Here is a 23,806-nt window from a genome sequence, read left to right as displayed (position 1 = left end):
AAAAAATGCCCTATAAAGCACTGCAAAAATCAGCCAGCCACACGTGTGCACCAATTTGAATATTTGCGACGCCTGGGAGAGGGGGGGGGGGCAGACTTTCGGATGTCCCGGTTGAATATTTCAGAAATCTGGCAAGCCTACTAATAGCGAATAGGTTGTTTAAGTTATGCAGTGCGTGCATAAAAACAAAATGGCTACCGAAAGTAAAAAAATAGCTACCATTTTATGTAACTTTAGTAGCTAATGGCTACTATTCTAGCTTCCTAATCTAGAGCTTTACTCAACGGACCCTAATTTTTTACATCAAAGTTTTCAGAATGAAATCATTTGATATATTTTCCACATTCAACAATTTATCAAGATGATTAGTACCGAGAATGTTAAGTGCCACAAACCCTAGTATCTAGATAAACTTAAATAAGAACTCATTAAAAAGTTTTAGCTGAATATTTCAAGACATTATGCTTACCCACGAGAAAATGTTTCGACACACACCGTAATTACTGTGATAAAAATTTCATTTTCAAAATTAACGACACCTTCATAAAAATTGAGAAGAATTATTCACTAATTAAACTTATTAAGCAGAAAATAGTTTTTCTCCTTGCTCTGTTGCATTTGTTAAAAGGCTATGTTTCTCGAGATTAATTAAAATACATTTTCATTATTCTTAATTAAAGCCGAACTTTTTCGCCTTATGTACTTCAGTTTTGTATTAAGTTTTAGTTTCAAGAGGCTGAAAATAGTTTGTTTCGTTCACAAACGGATTATTAATTCCCCAACTTCACTAATAGTGGATTCACATCCATTGCAACAGTGCAACGTTATTTCTTCCTGATTCACTGCTGCTATGGATAGAAGGCATAACAATTAGAAGTTATCTGTTTCAACTGACGTCATAACGCGATCAACAATTCACAGTCCTTTAAGAAAACTAATTTTTGATGACAAAATAAAAATGTCAATGGGGAATCGACTGGTTGATCGAAAATGTATTTGTTAATTTAACTATGTACAACCAGTGACGTGCATTGAAATCAAAGACTTAATTTTGCCGCTGTCGCAATAGTGTGACTTTTTCTGAAGCACACATGCTAGACGTATTTCAAATCTGCTAAATATTTACCTGTTATTTGTGCAAGACTTGTTGTAACCAGGAAATCATACGATAGTGTAAAATTGAAAACGGTCTAAATAAGTAGAAATCGAAAGAACATAGTAGGAAAACGTATTTTTGGACGGAAAATTTATTTGCACATCTGTCCCCGTTATCGAAACATGAGGTCTTAAAGTCCGCCGAAACATTTAGAAAAGTCGCCAAATTTAGCGAAATTTGGTGAGAATTGGAAGCACCTTTCACACGCTGTGCAGATCACATGCAGACGGTGAAGTTCTGTTGTACCTTTTGCTTTTTGCCAAATCTTTAAATATGGTGATTTTTCCTAAACTTCGGCAAATTTAAGACGTTAAAGCTTGATAACGTGGGGGGGGGGGAAGACGAAAGGAAATAAATTATGCGTCAAAAAATCGTCGCAATATGCCTTTTTGATTGTTACCTTTAAAAATATTTTGCATTATTACGCTAATCGCGTGTTTCTCTGGTAAGCAATACATTGTAGAATAGCAGGATGTAAAAAATGCTAGAAAATTCTACACAAAGTAAGAATGAATTTTATGGTTTTTTCTCGAACCCATTTTTTACACGTACCCGGCTATATCAGGCAAATATTATGGTTCCTTCGTGTTCGTTGTAAGCGAGTTTGGCTGTAATTTCGGAATAATCATTTAGTAAAACCATCTCCCGATAACGGCAGCAATGAAAGTACTTCACGTCTATTGGGCGACTCCTGTTTGTCCTGTCCATTTGAGCATGGTTTCTTGAATGACTCAATGCGCTCAGCTTAAGCCGTAAAACATGATTTAGCTCGCGCTGGGGAGTCGTTTAAGAGGCACTAGTGCGCCAATTCACGTAACGGCTTGATTTTAAAATTAAATGTCTTACTGAAATGGGTTTGTTTCTTCCTTTACGTGTTATTACGATACTCAATAAATTTAGTGACGCACTGAAATTAGTGACCGCTTTTCAGTTTTAATGATGTTAATTATGATTAAACCCATTAAACAAATTTCATGATTCTACTTAGAAAACGTTCCTTTTTTCTCCACCCGCTTTACACCACACCTGACAACTAAAGATTCTCGTAAACCACTCCTTTGCTATCAAGTAAAATGTCATTAACGGGAAGTAGATTCAGTTGAGAGTAAATGGCAACAAACTCTATTACCACACTTGTGATAATTTTTTAAACTAATTAATAGTATTGGTGAGTGAAGATTTGATAGGTAGTGCTGGGCACAATCGAGATCTCGCGAATCGAGTACTACTCATAATCGAGTGATTGACAACCGAGATCTTTCAAAACCGAGAATTCGAGCGATTGATAATCGAAATCTTTTGAAATCGAGAACTCGAGCGATTAACTTCTCGATAATTTTGAATCGAGATCTCAGGATGCGATATAATCGATAACTCGATGTGTGACAATCCAGAACTCTAGATCTGATAATCGAGAACTCGAGTTGTGATAATCGAGTTCTCGAATGATCTTGAATAATCGAGTGATTTGATTATGAAAACTCTTTTATGCACATCACTACTTGATAGCGTGTAGAAGAGAGATCCTGAGAGTTCCACGTGTTTCGAAACGATTGAGTTAGACGGTGATTATTATTATCATTTTATCATTTATTTATCTTATTCATACATCGTTTACTCATCATTATTGTTTGAAGGTGAAGCCCTGATTTTTTTTTTTTTTTTTTTTTTTTAGTTTAGTGATCTTATATTTTTCTCTCCAGCAGGTCTAAAAATGCTGCGTAACTGGTTTTAATAAGTGTTACTTGTCACGTGCAAGGTTACCAAAGCATTTATAAACATTACGTTCCTAGCTATATTTGATGAACAATTGGGATGTTTCCATTTTGGAAGTTCCATCTCATTTGTCATCTTACCTTGTTACATCCCATTACTCAACATTATTGTCCAGTCATTATAGTAAGTGTTGAGAGCTCAGAAATGAGTAGTGGACTGTATTATGAAAATTTTAATTATTTTATTGATGCCAAGGGGCATTGAATTGATAATGGTTCTTTACATAGGCCAAGGGGCCGTTACATATATGTGCAGGGCACAGCTGAGGATTACTTCCTCATTCGTTGAACATCCAATTGATTCTGCTAGCTTACTCTTACTTGCCGTAGGTGGCGCTGCTTGTAGGGCGTGACAGGGCAACCGAACATTCCGCCCGGCGTTGAAATGTTGATTTCAACAAATAAAACAAATAGTAAAAAAGACAATTATATAAAATGACTAAAGAAATACAGAACATTCACATACAATTCAAAATTACACACAATATAAAATTCTACAGGTGAATCTTTATACATTCTGAATAGGCAAAACAGCAATTTTTGTAATTGGTCTTTTGTATATACCATTTTTAGTCTGAACTGTAACAACTCTTTAAATGGTTGTCTTTTCCGTAGAATATCTCATTAATTCTTCCTAACAACCATTTACAGGTAGGAAGGTTTTCTTCCTTTACAACTACCATATCGCCAATTTTTACATTTTGTTTAGCAATCAACCATTTATTCCTCTGAATTAATGTGCTCAAATAGTTATTTGACCAATTTTTCCAGATATTTTGAACCATTTTAGTTGTTTTCTGCCATAAACTAAGTCTGTTATTATTTAACTCAGTTAAGTTAGGTTCAGCGATAGTATTTATTGGTCTACCTATGAGAAAATGTCCAGGAGTTAGAACATCTAAATCATCAATGTTTGATGTTAAAGGAGTTAGAGGGCGTGAATTCAAAATTCCCTCTACTTGAATAACAATAGTTAAAAACTCTTCATAGGTTAATATTGTATCTCCTACGGTTCGTTTGAAATAATACTTAAAAGACTTGACTCCTGCTTCTGCAAGACCATTAAAATTTGGTGCTCTCGGAGGTATAAATTTCCATTTTATATTTTCCTCAGTAAAAAAATTGTACAAAGAATCATTTTGTTTATTGAAAAGATCCCTCAATTTTTTAATTTCTGAATTTGCACCCTCGAAATTCTTTGCGTTGTCACTAAGTATTTTTTCTGGTTTACCTCGTCGGGCAAAAAACCGCTTTAAGCAAGTAATACATGCTTCTGCAGTCAAGTCATTTACGATCTCTAACTGGATTGCTTTTGTTGCCATACAAACAAAAATACAAACGTATATCTTGTGATAGTTACCTTTTCGTTGGCACTTATACTTAATCAGAAATGGGCCACAATAATCAATAGCACAAGAATTAAACGTAAAATTAACATTAATCCTTTCTGAAGGTAATTCTCCCATTATTTGTTGAGAAGGGATAGGTTTTGCCCTTGTACAAATAACACATTGGTGAACAATCTGCCTAGCAATGTTCCTGCCATGAAGTGGCCAATACAATTGCCTAACCGAATTTAACAAAACTTGTGGGCCATTGTGAAAGTTTTTAGCATGAAAATAAAGAAAAATAAGTTTGGTTATCTTACGCTCAGATGGTAATATAATGGGATGCCTTTGATTATAGCTTAAATTTGCATTGTTTATCCTACCACTTACTCTAATCAAACCATTTTTATCAAGAAATGGATCAAAATATTTTAACTTATTCCTTGAAGAGAGTGGCAAACCTTTTTTCAAAGCCAAAATTTCTTCAAAAAAGTACTTACTTTGTACAAGTTGAAGAAGAAAAATTTTAGATTTTTCAATTTCATCCGAACTGATGGGGCCTGTTAGTTTACTACCTGGTTTTCTGCAGTTATTGTGAAACCTAAAAAGTAAACTAATCACACGAATTAATTTCAAGAAACGATTAGTAATACTAAAGAGGTCCTCAAAAAACAAGTTGTCATGTACAGTTAACAGGGAAGTTGTATTTTGTTTCAGTTCTTTCGCAAAATGTTCTTCACTGTAATTAGATTCTGGGTTTGAGCTGAAGGTCCAGTTGTCATCTGCAAGGAACTCAGGGCCATCCCACCAAAGCTTGTTGGTAGAGAGCGAAATGGCGTCTTGTCCCCGGAACAATGGGTCTGATGGGTTACACTCGGAAATCACGTGTTTCCAGTCAAAATTTTTAGAAAGTTCCTGAATCAATGATACTCAATTGCTGACGAATGTCTTGAGGAGATGTGGTGAGGTGGAGATCCAGGCGAGAGCAATAGTCGAATCTGACCACAATGTCACCTTATCTATTTTAAGCTTGAGAACGGTCATCACTCTGTGAACCAGTTAGCATAGCAGGAGGCACGCTGACAGCTCCAATCTGGGAATACTGACCATCTTTAAAGGTGAAACTCGGCTTTTGCTACAGATAAGTTTGCAGCTATGAGTGTCCGAGTTAGAGGATTTGAGGTATACTGACGCTCCAAACGCCTTTTCGCTGGCATCAGCCAAACTGTGGATTGAGATGGAGGTCGGATCTTGTACAAGGATGCATCTTGGAATATTAAATGTTTCTATAATTGGAAGAGACCTTAGAAACTTGTCCCATTCCAATAAAAAGTCAGGTGGAACTTGTTCATTCCAGTCGCAGTTTAGCAACCAAAGCTGTTGCATTAATATTTTGGCTTGACATATTACCGGACCGATTAGTCCTAACGGGTCGAATAAGCGAGCAATTTGGCTGAGCACTTCTCGCTTTGTATAAGTAGAGTTTAAGTTCACAGTAACCTTAAAGTTGAAGGTGTCTGAGTTACTATTCCATAACAGTCCTAGTGTTTTCACTGGTGAATCTAAATCTTTTTCCTTGAAAGAGAAATCTGGACAGTCTAATGACCTTACATCTGCATTAGAACGCCATTTGTGTAGACACATTTGACCTGCCTGAAGTCGTTCAGATAATTGTCCAGTTAATTCCTTGAAGTCCGTCAGATTGGACGATCCAGAGAGACAATCGTCCATGTAAATATCGTTGAGGACGATTTCCGAGGCTAATGGGAAGCTTTTTTCCTCATCCCTTGCAAGTTGTTGCAGCGTTCTTGTAGCAAGATATGGGCTGCTTGCACATCCGTATGTGACAGTTTTTAAGCGAAAAATTTTGTCCGGTTCCTCCTTCCCTTCTCTCCACAAGATTTTTTGGAATTTAGTATGAGAAGGATCTACTTCGATTTGGCGAAACATTTTATTGATATCAACAGTAGACGCCCAAATATGTTTTCTAAAATGCGTTGTTACAGCAAAGAGATCATCTTGGATCATTCCTCCCTTTAATAACAAATCATTTAGTGACTTCTCGTTAGTTTTATTTTCAACTTCCGTCAAAAACAATTCTTAATTTTGATGATGTACTGGACGGTCGGAGCACACCATGATGGGGAAAGAAAAAGCCCTCTTCAGGATTTTTATCTTCAACTATTTCCTCCATATGGCCTAAATTATCATATTCTTGAAGAAAATCTACATACAATTCTTTTAATTTTGGGTCGCGATCTAATTTTTTCCACAACTGAGTTAATCTCTTTGAAGCGATTTGTTGAGAATCTCCCAATCCCTCATCTTTTGATATTTGAGGTTTAAAGGGCAAATAAACAACGTATCTACCATCACTCTTCCGATAATGAGTGTTTAAAAAATGTTCATTGCAATAACGCAATTCTTCACTAACTATTGGTTTGGTTTGATCAACCTGCTCAATTTCCCAAAAGGAGGTTAATGCTTTGTCCAAACGCTCAGATTCTAAAAGTAGAAGACATGAATTAGATGATGGTTTATCGGATTTTGATGGCGGAACAGTACCTGATACGATATGACCAAATACAGTTTCAACTAAATATAATTGTGAGTTATCAATTTTAATTTTATTTTTGCCTACAAGATCAAAAAACAAGGAGGCTCTCAGTATTACATCTACCCTTTTTGGAATATTCCATGCATTGTCCGCTAGTTTCACATTTGACGGAAAATTATAATTGGAAATATTTATATGACATGGAGGGAAGACAGCAATTTTTGGAACAACTAACATATCCAGATGGTATAAATTAGATTTAGTTTCGTTAGTTAATTCAGTTGAGATAAATGATTTTGAATTACAAATGGAATCACTGATTCCTGCAATGGGAACGTGGGTTTTTTGCTTCTTTAATCCTAAAGAATTTGCGGCATTCGTGGTGATTAAATTAACACTTGAGCAGCAATCTAAGGAACCCACCAATGAACTGAATGATCCACTGCTATTTTTCAAATAAATCACAGCTGTGTTCAAAATGACGCAAGGATTTTTCTGATTCTCATGCGCTAGTAAGGCGGTTGAAGTAGAAGGGGAGGAAGGGAGGGGTGGACTTGATATATCGCCTACAGGGCTGCGGAGTCGGAAGGAAAATGGCCGACTCCGACCCCGACTCCGACTCCTGGATTTTGAAACGCCCGACTCCGACTCCAACTCCGACTCCGACTCCGGATTTTTTAAAAATTTTTTAATTGTATTTTTTCAACTCCCTCTCTCCATTCAAGGGAAGGGGGAAAACCTCTTAACAGAGATTGAAATATTAATTCCTTTTTATGAAAATTTCGCATTTTGTTTTTTATTGTAAACCCAAGACGTCATACAACGTTATAAATTCAATTTAAAAATCAAACTTTCCAATAGTTACAAGTTAAAAGTGAGATGACTAAAAAACCCCTTTTAAAAATTTTGAAAATGATTATCTGTAATTTGCCCCCCTTTAATGCACTGTTAAAAATTTCACTGAAAAAATGGTTAAATAACAGTTTATTTTATTGTCATTTTACCGTATTCAGCCTCAACAGTCAAATAACCATAAAAAAGATGATTTTCAAACCATTAATCGAAAGAAAAACAGTATTTTCACCGTATTTTGCAAAAGTGGTTATTTCACCGTAAAATTGAGCCAAGCGGATCGACTGACAGCCAATAGGAATTCAGCGCGCGCAACGCCATCTTATGCGGATCCGGAAATGGAAAAGCGAGGGTGATGATACATGATAGCAAGCATGGCGGCCTGCATTGGAAAGGTAAATACATTTTTCATTTATTAGATTTTTAGTTCGTTATTTGTTGTGTACTTAATGTTATCCCTACTAACACTTATTTTAAGAGCTAAAACGCACTTATAACATATAAATGAGTGCCACTGCACCTATTCTTTTCTTACTTTAGATTATACATATACGTAAGCAATGTTCAATGTTGAATGCATTTACAGTAGTAAATTTGAAACTTTGACTCTTCCCTCTCTATTTCCCTGAGTTTATTATCCCTTCCAGGGAAAATACTGTTAAAGTTGCAAAAAACAATTATTTTTTAGGAATTGTACCATATTTTGCGAAATACTGAGTATTTGGCCGAGAATTACAATCGTATACAGTTGAAAATTGTCTTCCATATTGCATGTAGTATGATATGTGTCGAATTTGGTTAGTTTATCTGCAATTCTGCACAACTTTAAATTCCTTTATTTATTTGAAAATCTACTGCTTCAGATGTATGATTTTACAGCGTACAATCATGGTAATGTTATGTAAATAAATCTTGCAGGAAACCAAATGTTTCTGCACCATGACTAAAACTTTGATCACTGTGATTAATTAAATTAGATTGCTTTTTAGCAATATTTATTATATTGTAAATCAACTTTTAGATATTTGAAGTATGAAAAATCAGTAATAAGCTGACTTTTCATATTTATGACCACTTAATATCATGATGTCTTATTTTTTTACTTTTTCTGTTTTATGTATAAGGGGCATTCCAAGGTATTTTTGACATTTATGTAGAGTCCGTAACATGACCTTTTTTGCCATAACTTTTTAATTTACTGTTTGATTAGCATATTATTTTATTTTGATCTTTTCCTACCAACACACCAGCTCAAATTAAAATAATTTGCAAATCAAACGGTAAATTAAAAAGTTTTGGCAAAAAAAGGTCACGTTACGGACTCTACATAATGTCAAAAATACCGTGGAATGCCCCAGAAATGAGTAAGTAAGAGTAAAGTTAATGTAATGTGTCGTAAGATTTAAGAAATAATTTATTAGGTAACGGATAAACTAAAACCCCCACTTATACGAATTTAAAAAATCCTCCCGGAACCAAATACTTCCACTTAGACGCAAGTGTTCAAGTTCCCAGCTTAATGAATAATATTGTTTAGCTTTCCCAATATTTTTGCAGAGAAAATTTTCGAATAAATTAAGTAAGAATTAGGGTTTAAGCCGAGTTCAAAACTTTTTTAGCAAAAAAGCTAAAATGTGAAAAAAAAGCTTTAGCGAAATGCTTAAACATCCAAAGTTAATGAATATCTTTAGAGACGTACCGAGTAGCACTTTGGCCGAGTACCGAGTTACCGAATACTCGGCCTTTCACTACTCGGCCGAGTTACCAAGTACCAATTATGTTTTAAGAAGAACCACCGACATATGTGATGAATTTTGAACTTATTGGAATAGTAGTGTAGACCTCCTTGTTCATATAATAGTTTTTAAAACTAAATTCCTGCTGAATGTTCATTACGTATTATTTTTAAAAAAATTTTATGTCAAAAGTTTTTTAAAAAAATATTTTTAAAATTAAAAATAAATAAAAGGTATGATTAATCAAGTTGGAATTAAAACAAATTATACCAATCTCTTATAGTTCTAGTCCGCCAAACATAAATAATTTTTAAAAGCAAATAAAACAAATGTGCAGGAATACTGCAGACATGTGTTTCTGCATTACAAGGAACGTCTTTTTCAGCGCATAAAATGTGAGCTAAAGAATGTAAAGACATTCGACAGAAGAATCTGACTTTTGGCGGATGCCTTTAAATCCACAAGCTCACATTTTGTGCATTGAAAAAGGAATTCCTTGTAATGCCAAAACACGTGTCTGCACTGTGCTTTTAACATTGTTTTATTCCCATTTATTTTTTAAGCAAAGGTATTTTTATATTTCTTATAACTAATTTTTGTTTGTAGAAAAAAATCCATTCTTAATATAAAAATTCCATATTTTCTACACTTACTTTTTTTGCACAATTTTTAATAAAGTTTTATTAAATTTGGGGACATTAAAATAAAGACTAATTCCATTGAAGCATTACAAACCTCATTATTCTCAAAATTTAAATTTGACTTGTAAATGATTGCAGAAAATTATATATGCTTGCGCTGTTTTATAAATTTTAATATCTGTCTCGGACAATATTCAATTTTTTGCAACTACTCGGTATTGGCCGAGTATCTGATCAAAATTGGGCCGAGTACGAGTACTCGGCAAATTGGCCGAGTACCGAGTAGTTACCGAGTACTCGGTACGTCTCCAAATATCTTTCCATAAGGCAAATTATGGGGAAGGTATCTTTCTAAATGCCTCTTCAAACAAAGGACAAAAAAGGTTGTCGGAAGGTTAGTATTTAAGTTTCACAAAGTGGGGGCTTTATTTTTTTAGCAGAATAAAAGATCTGTGTATAGGATTTTTTTTTATGAATAGTTAAGAGGAAATTTTATTAATTTTTATTTATTCTATTTAGTATATTTTCCAATTTTTAAAATTGTTTTTTGCAAGCAAGGTGAAAAATAAAGTTTGAGTCTTTATTATTTTTCTCAGAAAAGAAGTGCATAGCAAACTTTTTTTTTTGTATATACAGTTGAACTCGGTTAATATGAAGTATCAAAAAGCAATGAATTCGTTTGTATTAGCAGTTATTCGTAACTACTGTGAATGAGTTATTCTGTGGGAAAAAAAACACGAAGAAATGCTGCTCTACATTTAAAAAATATTGCTGCACGAATTGTACATTTAGCACATTCATTTATAAGAAATGGGATATTTATTTCTGAATGTATTTGGAAAATATTGAAAAAGGAAGATGATATGGAAAATCATGGAATATGTTGTAATCTGCAATGGAAGATGAACAATTTTATCTCCGTATAAATTGCAGTTTCCGCGGGTCAACAAATGTACGGACTGTATTTTCTATGCAAAATAATCTATATTTTCTTCTTGATACACGATGGGACTTCTACTACCAAACGAAATGATGAATAATTTCTAGAAAAGGCTACTACAGTATTCAACCACAAACGTTTTTAGTAAGAGGTCAGGAATTTTTGTTCGTCTTAGCCGAGACTTGCAATTACGCATTATGAGTGACATTTTCATTGTAATTAGATAGCAAACCAAACTTAACGAACAAAACGTTCGTTTTTGCCGTAATTTCATATTAAGAGAGTTAAACTGTACATATAATGAATGTACTTTATTTGATTAGCTTTAGTGTGCTACTACGAGGGTTCGCCGATATATATCACGATATATGTCCGATATTTAAATGCAACTGAATTTTTTAATAATGCTGCAGATGTATTTTAACTTGTAAGTTATGCCTTAAGAAAGCATATTTAATTTGCTACATTCTTCCTAACGAACCAGTATGTTCTATTGTGTATTGAGGTAAATATTGGAAAAGATGAAGTGATTTTGCTGTTGCATTTAATTTAATGTTAACAGAAACTGATTTTGCAGTTTCAGAATACCATAATATTAGGCTTGTGTTTTACATGGCTAATTTTAATCTATGTTTCAGGTGCTTTGTGGAAATAAATCCAATGCCTGGGTCCAAGACATAAAAGATGATTTTTATTATTTGTAAATGTTGCGATTTGTAATACATTTGTTATGTTGTATATATGTATTTGTAAATTATTTTGTATTGCTCAAATTCTAAAATAAACAAGATCTCCACGTAAGGTTTCTTATTTTTTCTGTATTTAAAATATTTTCAATAATAGAGAGCTTGGATTAAATTGTCATTTGGGAGGTAAAACTCAGTACCAGCAAATTTTGCATTATTGTCATCTACTGTACTTAAGTTTTTTTTTTTTTTTTTTTTGTACAAGCTTGCTTATTTGGTTGGAACTCGAAAAATAAAGCTCGAGTAAAATGTAAAATTTCAGCATTTCCCTAATGCTGGTATGGAATCCAAAACTTATTTTTTCACATAGCTCAAAAAATCATTTCTGCAGGTATACGTTCCCATAGTAGTACATTCAAATGCATATGCAATTGCAGATTCTTGCTTCTTTTTTTTTTTCATATTAGTGCACTTGAATGCATAAATGTTTATTGCTGGGTTTTTTACTTGATTTTAGGTCCTTTTTTATCTTTGAAAAAAATTTTAAGAAGGAATTTTTGTTTCACCATGTCTCATAGAAGCCGACCTTGAAGAACCATTGCTTACCATTTTTTGTGTGAATGATTGGTTAAATATGTATCTCCTTATAAAAACTGAAAGATCCAATCGTTTTGGTTCAGAAGTAACAAGTTTTCTGAGCATTTTTTAAAATATTGCATGTTTTTTCATTTTTGCTGCATATTTTCGTATTTTTAGTGCATATTTCAATCACTTTTTATTGAATATAACCACAGCTCTAATTATACATTAAAAAATAATGATAATCAATCTTGTACATTGTGTAACAACATGTAAGTACTGTGTAGTGTATCTATTGGGTTTTTACTAATTGATTTTTAAAAAATTGAAGTCAATTAAAATATTCTCTTAATGCCTTTATTTTTAATATTCCGTAACTGTTACAGTTGAAATGGTAAGCCTTAATTCTAAAAGGAAACTCTCTCTTGAATTAATTTCTTACCTGTATTTATAATTTATAGACTAAAGAGATCCATTCATTTAATTAACATACTATAAAACCTGAGCAAATGGGTTAAATTACTGTGAATACTAGTAATTAGGTGCCTATGCACATTTTAAATGGCTACAAAAAGTGTTTCATTAAGAGTTTTTTCACGTGCTAATCGTATATGGTTACAATACCGTAAAGTGGTATAGTTACGGTACATCAACTAATTAGTCCTATATGGTAACAAAACCGTAAAATGTTACGTTGTGGTATCTTTACGGTTTTTTTGACGTACTAGTGGAATATGGTTACAAACCCGTAAAATGTTGTATTTACGTTTTTTCTCCGTATTTTTGGAATATGGTTACAAACCGTAAATTGTGGTATTTACGGTTTTTCACCGTACTAGCTGCATACGGTTAGAAACCGTAAAATTGCATGTTTACGGTTTTTTAACCATTTTAGTTGAAAATGGTTTTGAACCCGTAAATGTGAAGTATCAACCCTAACCGTAAACTTTACGGTTAATCAGACGGACACACTGCTGCCGGTTATTTCACCGTAATTTTAAGATGAAATTTCTAACAGTGTGTTTAACAAATATATATTGATCAAATCGTGTGCTTTCAATTTTTGAAAGCTGTAGCTTGAGAGAGAAAAAAACTTTTTTCCTAAATACAAGTTCTTGAGAGGGAGTGGTTTGCCCCGGGTGACATCCATCTGGTAGATGACACCCAAAGTTAATTTCAGAGTTTATAAAAAATATAAATACTTTAATTCTGAAAATTTTCGCGAATATATTTTAAATTATATTTCATCAATAAAATTTCAAAGAAAATATAGGGCACATATACGTTAGGAGCTAATTTTACACAAAACGCGGCAGTATACAAATTTGTACGAATAGCTTTTACTATACCTATATTTCTTCTTCGCTAAATTTTTAATTTAAATTTTATTGGCTGCTTTAGAATTAACCTAAATATGAAGATTTTAAGATAAACTGCAATTCTTGAGTGTTGTAATCAAGAAATCATTTACACTTAATTTGTTCCATACTTTTTAGTGAAAACCAAGCTTACAGAAATAGTCTTAATAAAGAAAAAAAATATTAGATTATTTTATCGAATCTTTTGGATTCGTGCTTTCTAGCCAGAACTTCTTTGAATTTGCCGATTACACTTAAACGTTTCAACCTTAGCTACGGGCGTCGACTTACTAAATTGTTACGTTTCTTTTACTATTTTAAACTGAGATAGAACAAAACACTATATTTCTATTTTTATTTGAAAGTGATTACTTGAAAATGTTAGGCAACAAAACCGTTTGCTGACAGTTGCTATTAGTTAAGTTAAAAAGCAAGCAAACTAGGGGACGGCTACAGAAAGTTCGGTAAGCATTCAAGCTCGCTGATTGCCATAATGGCAGTTATTTTCTCATTAGTATCTTTTTATACATGTAATCGAACCAATTGGTAATCAATTTTTTAAAAATGCAAGGAGAGTCAGTGAAAAGGAAAGAAAAAAAGAAGCCCGGAGTCGGAGTCGGCATGTATTCTAACGACTCCGACTCCTTTATTCCAAAATCAGTCCGACTCCGACTCTTCGACTCCGACTCCACAGCCCTGATCGCCTACTTGAGCAGACGTATTGGCGTCTTCATTTTTTTCTTGCGCAATGCAATGAATCAGACTATGATGAGCCTTATTGCAAATGAAACATTTGCCCTTTGAAAGGCAAGGATTTGGAAGATGGTTATTCAAACAAATTCTACAAAAGTTATACTTATTTACTAGGCCTATTCTTTTGTTTAAGTTCATTTGTTTAAATTTCTCACACCGATATAAGGGATGCGTTTCATTGCAATTGAAAATCACACATTGCTTAGTTTTATTATTATTCTTCAGAAGAAGAGAGTGGTTTTCACTATTTCGATGGGTGCCAAGTTTCATATTAACTTGGAACTTCTTTTTCTGCGTTTGAGAAGTAGACGCTTGAATTATTCTCGAACGCTCTTCTAAAAAGCTTAAGAAATCGTTCAGTTTCGGAATGACATTTTTGTTTAGTGTCATTTCGAAACTCTTCTTGACATCTGGATCTAATTTTTGAAACAAGATGTGCAGAATTAATGTGTCTGACAGTTCGTTAGATTTTAATTCAAGTAAATCTAATGCGCGGGATTGACATCTTGTATCATCTATCAATTGCATTAATTGATTGGGAGAGTCTTGAATCTTAGACATAGTTAATATTTTAAGCACATAATGTTCTATTACTGCACGTTTATTTTCATATCTGTCTTCTAAAGATGACCACAGAAAGTCATACGTATCTTGAGACGATTCAAGTCTTTTAGCTTCTCCCTTTAAGCAACCTTTTAAGTAACATAATTGTTGCGTGGGGTTTAGTTCAGGGTTATTCCCGATTATTGACATAAATTGAACTTTAAAGTTCTGGAAATCTTCATACCTTCCCGAAAATGAGGGTAAGGGTAAGTCGGGAATTTTAAATATGTTTACATTTTTAACAGTTTCTTCATTAAAAGAATTGCAGTTTAATTTTGAGAGGTAAAATAGTAATTTTTACCTCTGCTTGATCCAGTTCATCTTGAAGCTCCATTGTCAGGGATAGAGCGTCTTTTAGATCGATTTCATCCGGGAGTCTTGTATAGGACAAGAGCATTTCTTCAAGTGCTGATTTCAGTTCCAAAACAGCTTTCATTTTGCTTTTCAGCAGAATTTCTGTTTCTGTCACATCTTCTATATCCAGGGTAAATAAAGATGCGAACTTACACAATTTCTCTACTTTAACTTTTAGCGCTCCGCGTTGACGGTTTAATCCAACAAGTGTTGAAGTCATTTTACTGGAGCTCAGGGTCGCACGGACCAAATGTTGAGAGCTCAGAAATGAGTAGTGGACTGTATTATGAAAATTTTAATTATTTTATTGATGCCAAGGGGCATTGAATTGATAATGGTTCTTTACATAGGTCAAGGGACCGTTACATATATGTGCAGGGCACAGCTGAGGATTACTTCCTCATTCGTTGAACATCCAATTGATTCTGCTAGCTTACTCTTACTTGCCGTAGGTGGCGCTGCTTGTAGGGCATGACAGGGCACACCGAACAGTAAGTTCACCTCGGAATTCGAGATACCCAGCTGTGAGTCTGTAAATACTTGTATAGTGACACCCTAAAAGTTGTCTCAAAACCTACATATGGTAGGGTGTACGCAACTATCAAATTTCAAGGTCAAAGGTCACAAAAATTGGTTTTTTTTTTTGCGCTTTTTTTGTAAATATCTCATTTCCTATGGGTTTTTTTTGCTATTTGTATTTATTATCAATATTGTAGAATACAAAATTCTCTCCAAATTTTGTTTAAAGAAATTTTTATACGGTGAACCGTTTTCGAGATATTGGGCGGAGAGCGCGCGGTCTCAGGATCACTTCAGGTCAACCGGTGGCTCCGGTCGAAAACGCTCCATATATAGTTGATGAACTATCGATAAATCAATGATTATAAATACTTGTCATTTTTTATTAACTATTATATTATATTTTATCATTTTTTTCCTAACCTATCCACTTTTTATTCAGTATTAATTTACTTAACAACACTTACCTGCCCATGTAATTGCAGAATTGTTAATGAAAATATAAGAATTATATTTGAATTTTAACCTAATTAATATTAATAACTTCTTACATGATGAAAAAAAACAAATAAATTATGAATTAATCTTTTTATTAAAAAATATCATTCAATACATTTATTTTTATTAAAAGTAAAAAAAAAGGAATAAAGGGTACAAAAACTACAATTTATAATTTTAATCATCTTCTTCCTCTTCATCGTCGTCTTCTGGCTGCTGTTAAATTTCAAACTGGTCTTCATTATCTTTTTCAACGACATTTGTCTCAAGTTCTTCCATGATTTCGGGGTCAAAGGTTCCATCTTCGTTAATGTCGCTCTGATATGTTAGAGCATTGAGACAAGCTTGCCCATTACATTGGCCACAAGCTAAAGAGCATTGCAAGCCCGCTGTCGTACATCCGCATCGCGAACCACTATTACTCTTGCAGTTGCAGAAAATTGTATTTAGCAAATCTTCTGAAGCAGGCGGTAAAAATGTCATGATAGGCTCCAGAAAATCGTTTCGCATTGCCCAACCCCCCATACCTGGGGTTCCAAATCATGCCCTAACCAAGTTTGAACTTGATAATATACACGTTTGAAATATTGATGAGCAGCTGCACTTGTTGGTGAAATATTTGAAAGCTGCACAGGTTTATTAAGTATTGTAGAATTGACGTTATACATATAACGAAGATGATCAAGACTTTTCACAGATTTCGGAGCATTATAGACTGCCAATAAAGTTTAAGTTAAACTCTCTAATAAGCTCTGGGTCGATCAATTTTCTTCCTCAAATGCTGCAGCTAGTTCATCCAAATTTGTCAGTTTCTCAAAAACTTTTAAAAATGGTTTTTTCCCTTTTTTAAAAAGCGCAGAAGTTGTGTCACAGTCACTTAATGCGTGCAGAAATAAAATATGTGTTTTGGAATGAGGATAATTATCAAACTCTTAGTCGAGTATATCTCCGTTTTTACATTTCCTTTCCCAACTTTTTTAAAGAATATTTCTTGTTCGTAAGACAGTGTACGCCCAATTAAAATGACAAGTAAATCAATATCTTGTCCTATTATAACTCCATTTTTTTCAGACTTTGATTCTTCAATTGCAGTTTCAACAATAAGAACATCCGCATCATCTCTGGCTTGTTTAGTAGTAATATTTGCAGCTTGTAACTTTACAATTAACCTATTAATGAGCATATGTTTGTTATTTCGATTTGATCGATATTGATTTATCGATAGTTCATCAACTATATACAGCGCGTTTTCGACCACAGACACCGGTTTACCTGAAGTGATCCTGTGACCGCGCGCTCTCCGCCCTCTATCTCGAAAACGGTTCACCGTATAAAAAATTTTTTTAAACAAACAAAATTTGTAGAGAATTTTGTATTCTACAATATTGATAATAAATACAAATAGCAAAAAACCCATAGGAAATGAGATATTTACAAAAAAAAAAAAGCGCAAAAAAAACGATTTTTGTGACCTTTGACCTTGAAATTTAATAGTTGCGTACACCCTACCATATGTAGGTTTTGAGACAACTTTTAGGGTGTCAATATACAAGTATTTACAGACTTACAGCTGGGTATCTCGAATTCCGAGATTCTTACCTAATTTAAGCTTAAATGACTGGACTATTAAGCATTTTATTGGGAAAGTAGTTAATTTTTGAATAAATTTACAAGAAAGTTACTAAATGATCAAAATAAGGGGACAGGATTGCTGCCTCCACTACCATACATTTCTATTAAAAAAAGGAAAAAACATCTGCTGAAAACGAGAAATTGTGAAATGTTAGTTTTCTCATTTCTTACCAATTATGCTACTTTAAATGGTCAATTGAATCACTATATTTAGAACCTAATTGGAAATTCCAGCTCGTTTAAAAATTCGCAAATGGGAAAGCATTTTCGCAATAAGGAATGGTAATTGTTTTCAATTGTCGCAACTAGGAAAGTGTTAATCTAATCGTGAGTAGGAGTTCTTTTTAATTGGCACAGTTAGAAAAATATTAACACAAAACTTTCTGACTAGCCCATATGATTTACCACACAAAATTTGAAAAAAATGATAACAATGCTTCCCATTGCATTAGTGCCCCAGTGCGGATTTACAGATTTTAGGTCCCGACACGATGCATTTTTTTGGGGATCCCTTTATCTAGTACATAACTATATAGAGCATTCATCATGTAGTTTTGTATCCCCTTCAGGGCCCTTGTGATAGTTGGGGCCTCTCACAATTGCAATATTTGCGTTATATTTTATTTTAATCCTTGTGTAAGTACATCAATATATATATATATATATATATATATATATATATATATATATATATACCAATCCTTGTATATACAGTAGTCTCTCTGTTTAACGACGCTCTATTTAACGATTTTCTCTATTTAAAGACGGCTTTTCACGTTCCCGGATGTTCCACTGTAGATTTAAAAGCAGTGTATTTTTGGACGCATTCTACTTAAGGACGATTTTTTTGTGGTCCCTTGAAAATCGTAAAACAGAGAGTCAACTGTACATATCAGCTTGTAGATCTGCTGTTGACCAGATTTATAAAACTATTCACCAGTACAATTAGAGATTTTTCTGTCTTTCCTTTATTTCATAATTCAATTCTGTTTATAAGCTTTTTCTTTGTTCTTGGCAGTTTGCTAAAGTTATCAGAGATGGGAAAATGATCCTTGTCCAAGAGAAGACATTAGTAGCTGGAGATATCGCCATTGTAGAGGCTGGAGACATCGTGCCAGCGGACATGCTGGTTATTGAAGCCGAAAATTTAAGAGTTGATTGCTCATCTCTTACAGGCAGCGAAGACGTGGAATTTAAATCTCATAAACTCAGCAGTATGGATCCTCTGGAGACAGAAAATTTAATTTTCTACGGGACACGATGCGTGGAAGGTAAGTGAAAAGTCTAAGTCCCAAATCTCGTTCCATTCAGTACGATTCAATTTATTCTGAGTGGATCAGCGGCTTAGGTCACTTGGTAAAAATCTTAGAGCAGGAATGAATAGACAAAAGCTGACCCAAAGACTTCCAGTCACGTGACTCATCAACGACGAATGGCTGGCACGTTCTGCAAAGAAACCTGATTTCTTCCAATGCTTTGCTTTGAGATCTGTAACGTGAGTTGGGGTCTATGCTTCATGAATGAAAGTCTTGACTCTCCCTCCGTTATATATCTCCTCTCAATGGTAAAAATCGGTAGTTACCGATCCATTTGGAAAGTCTGAAAGAAATACTGTCTGACCATATTTGCCGTTTACTTGGCGAGCAGCCAGTTAAAACAATTATGTATGAATGAGGGGAAAAGGGAAAATTTTTTGGTGCACGCATTTCGTTCATTTCAGTGTGACTCTACTTAACTCTGACGGTAACACATATGTAGCGACAAACTGACATCCCTGCAAATAGAAAAACCCTCCGGTAATTATGATCGCTAGCGAGTCCTTCTTCATTTGAAAACCTAGTTTCGCACTCATCAACAGCCGTGCTGTCTTTAGTTATTTCTGTAAAATGAACATAAAAGTCATATTTTGCTACTCACCTGGTCATTTTTAATGCATGCAGCAGAAGCATTACTGACACTTTCTGATAGAGCACGTAGCAGTAGTTACTGGTCAAAAGCTTTTTTTTTTTTAATATTTGCCAATACTCTTAATTATAAAATTTAAACCGCATCTAAACTGTCATTTTTCCATAAGTTAGTTTTCAAAACCTTACTTCTTTGCTAATGATGAAGCTGAAAGTCTCTCTGTCTGTCTGTCTGTCAGGATCTCTGTGACGCGCATAGCGCCTAGACCGTTTGGCCGATTTTCATGAAATTTGGCAAAAAGTTAGTTTGTATCATGGGAATGTGCACCTCGAAGCGATTTTTTGAAAATTCGATGTGGCGAGATACGAAATTTTCATAACGTGGAACCGTAACGTGGGTACATGCCAATTGGCGAGAAATTCACGATACATTATTTGTAAATATACAGGCGAACCAAAAGACCTTTTAATTTTTCTATTACGGACAAAGTCGTGCGGCTACCGCTAAGAAATAAAATTCATTTATAGATAGTAAAAATGTTGTTTGATTGCAATTACAAGTGTTTCTTGAATACTAAGCATAAAAATCAATCAACTTGTTGGTACTCTTTTGGGGAGCAAAAGTTGATCTTTTGCTCCGGAAAAGGTATTGGTATTTTTCTTTTAAAAATTTTCTTGTATTCTGCTTCTGCTTATTATTTTTAACCCCCAACATACAATGGAAGGGGGTTATTAGTTTGATGTGTTTGTGTGTCTGTGTATCTGTGTGTCTGTCTGTGGCACTCTAACGCCTAAACGGATGAACCGATTTTGAAAAAAAAAAAAAATCGAAAGGAGATTTGATCGAGAGTGTTCTTAGCTAGGTTGCATCTTTGGATGACATTAGTTGACGAAGATATTAATTAAAAACCTTAGCTAACGAGGATATTAATTACAAACCTCTAAAAGGTTTTTCACGATTTTTTCAGTGAAAACATAGTTAATTCCTTTTTAATTTAATACCAAAATAAAGAGAATTTTTTTCTGCGTGTGATAGAATGTGTTTGGAACTTCCATGTTTCATAGAATTCGATTTATAACGTTTTTTCAAAGTAGATTTCAATAACGGCTAAGTTTTTATTTACGCGATTGATACTGAATTCATTGTTGGCCGACAAGGAAATTAAAAGCAATGATTTAAAATTTTTATCTGTTGCCAGTTTGTATTCAATAGCAAATAAAATACTTGACAATGATTTTTAATAATATGTGGTTTTTAAAAGGAGTTTCAATTAACCCTCTTGATTCTACAGTTGCGATTCAGTCGGGGTTCTTTGAAATTTTTAATTTTACCGTTGCTTGTCCCTTTTAATTAGTACTTAAATTTATTTTATATTTGTTTCTTCTGCCAGGTTATGGAAAAGGCGTCGTGTTCAGTACTGGAGACAGAACGGCCATGGCAAGCGTGATAAAACTAACGACTGCCCTGCAACTTACCGAGACTTCCCTTCTCCGCGAAGTGAAGCATTTCGTGAGCATGAGGATGTACGTGGCTCTAAGCATTGGAATCATTGTCATAAGTATATGCTTGGTTTTAAAATTCTTCTGGCTGAAAGTTTTGACTCTGGTTTTGGTCTTGTGGCTCTCCAACATGCCGGAACGTTTGTTGAACATCGTTACGGTAAGTAAAACATTCCTGATGAGATGCAACATGCAACGATCTCCGACTTTTCTCAACAATGTTTAACCATAATCTTTATAGGGGTTGTGTGTGTTTCATAATGAATTGCTACTGCCATTGGTTTTATTGATTTTCCATGAAATGATTCGAGGAGGGGGAGCATTATCCCTAAAGTTCGCCAGGGACTCTAGACTCTTTAGGTACGGCACTGCTACTTACAGTTGCAAATTGTCTCGGAGACATTTGCCAGCACACAGTAGCAAATTGCCTCCTGCAATCTGCTCCACACAACCATCTCACCACTGTGTGGTGAAATCTGCTCCACACATTTGCCAATGACCTTAGTTGCACACAGTTGCAAATGGCCTCAGTTGCACACAGTTGCAAATGGTCTCAGTTGCACACAGTTGCAAATGGCCTCAGTTGCACAAAGTTACAAATGGCCTCAGTTACACACAGTTGCAAATTGCCTCAGTTGCACACAGTTACAAATGACCTCAGTTGCACATAGTTGCAAATGGCTTCATTTGCACACAGTTGCAAATTGCCTCTGTTGCACAAATTTGAAAACTGACCCACAGTTGACCCAACTGAGATTAACCTCATTTTCCTTGTTGTTGAAAAAAAAAATAAGTTGAAGTATTCACACAATCCATTTTCGCTCAACTCATCCTTTAAGTTACGCTTTCCATAAGTTGGTTACGTTAAGTTACGCGCCAATAAGTCTCCATAAGTTGGTTACTCCGGGATTTTTTCATCTATCTTGATAACTAAAGTCTATAAAGGAGCACCCCTGCGTATTGATCGTTTTAGTATCTAGCGTTAGAGTAAAGCGTTCTGTTATCGGGTGTTGAAAAGTCAGATCTTGGTTCACAATTGCATTGATTATGAGTATGAGACAGCAAGTAACGTAACAATATGGTACATAGAATGGATTTGTTGTAGTGTTTCAACATTCAACTCTCAGAGAGTAGAGGGGGTTATAAAGTAGTAGTCCACAAATGGTATTTTTAAAATTTCATTTGATTACTATGTAACAAGTTTTTTTTTTTCATATAGCTATAACAGTGGACGCCGGTTATTTGAATCAGTGGTTAGTTGTATCAACCGCTTTTTTGAATCAAATCGTTAAAAACAAAACAAAATCCAGCTTTTTTGAAATAGCCGTTTCATTGAATCAGCCACTTTACTGAATCAAAACTGTTGAGACCAAACATGATTCATTTAAGCGGCAGTCACTGTATTATTTTTCATGCCTAGTTACTATGTGCATGTAATCATAAGTTTAAGTTTATTTACAGTTAACAGAATGAATAAAAATTATTGCGATTTTTTCATTTTACATGCGAAAAAATATGAACACATTTGCTTCATCATCTAAAACTGTAGGCAAAATTTTGAATTCAGAAGCACTTAAATATTTTCTTTTCTAAAAATATGTCCCCTTTTTATAATCCTTCCACAGAGCGGTTACCATTGGTGCTTAAGGGGTCTAAAGACCTTTAATCTTCTGAATTTTCGATTTTCTGGAAAAAATATATGTTATGCATAATTTTATTCTGAACAATTTGATACCTTATTTATTACCATACGCCAAAAACTTTTCGAGTTATTGTAAAAATGCGTAAACTTTCCCCGTAGAGATTTATGTTAACAGCAGCTGTTTAAGCCTCTTTTTCTCAGGTGCCGATTTCTTCGGTTTTCTCGTTTTGCGCGCATGATATTTCAGAAAGTTTGTTATATATTTCCGTAAAACTTTTCATGCATATTTTTCTGATACATCTTAACGATCTAAACCTGAATTTCAACTAAAAAATTAAAGTTAATATTTAAAAATAAATATTTTTTTACCCAAAATTTTGTAAATTTTCGATATTAACTTACCAAATTTCAAAAAAATAAATAAATAATTTAAAAAAAAAATAAATTTAGGTTCAGGTCATAAATATAAACCAGATAAACATACATTCAAAGTTTTACGGACATATATAAGAAACTTTCTGAGATATCATGCGCGCAAAACGAGAAAACCGAAGAAACCGGCACGTGAGAAAAAGAGGCTTAAACAGCTTCTGTTAACATAAATCTCTATGGGGAAAGTTTAGGCATTTTTACAATAACTCGAAAAGTTTTTGGCGTATAGTAATGAATAAGGTATCAAATTGTTCACAATTAAACTGTGCATAACATATATTTTTTCCAGAAAATCGAAAATTTTGAAGTTTAAAGGTCCTTAGACCCCTTAAGGAACGACAATGCAGGGCCGAAAAAACTA

At 34.0% G+C, this 23,806-nt stretch overlaps 1 protein-coding gene across 1 annotated transcript; it reads left to right on the top strand.

Annotated features, from left to right (window-relative positions):
- Positions 1-8,042: 8,042 nt before the first annotated feature.
- Positions 8,043-22,844, top strand: LOC129226699 (sodium/potassium-transporting ATPase subunit alpha-2-like). The gene is made up of 4 exons (XM_054861329.1): positions 8,043-8,063; positions 18,986-19,238; positions 21,263-21,531; positions 22,833-22,844. Exons 1-4 carry the CDS (start codon positions 8,043-8,045, stop codon positions 22,842-22,844), a joined length of 555 nt encoding a protein of 184 aa, XP_054717304.1.
- Positions 22,845-23,806: the final 962 nt, after the last annotated feature.

Source organism: Uloborus diversus, chromosome 7 (genome assembly GCF_026930045.1).
Source record: "Uloborus diversus isolate 005 chromosome 7, Udiv.v.3.1, whole genome shotgun sequence".
Classification (NCBI taxonomy): domain Eukaryota; kingdom Metazoa; phylum Arthropoda; class Arachnida; order Araneae; family Uloboridae; genus Uloborus; species Uloborus diversus.
This window is presented reverse-complemented; position numbering and strand designations above follow the sequence as displayed.

Excerpts from the sequence above, each read along its gene's own strand:
- LOC129226699 (XM_054861329.1), top strand. The coding sequence starts at position 8,043 with ATGGCGGCCTGCATTGGAAAG. Across the intron at positions 8,064-18,985 it reads TGGCGGCCTGCATTGGAAAG|TTTGCTAAAGTTATCAGAGA; the intron begins GTAAATACATTT and ends TGTTCTTGGCAG. Across the intron at positions 19,239-21,262 it reads CGGGACACGATGCGTGGAAG|GTTATGGAAAAGGCGTCGTG; the intron begins GTAAGTGAAAAG and ends TTCTTCTGCCAG.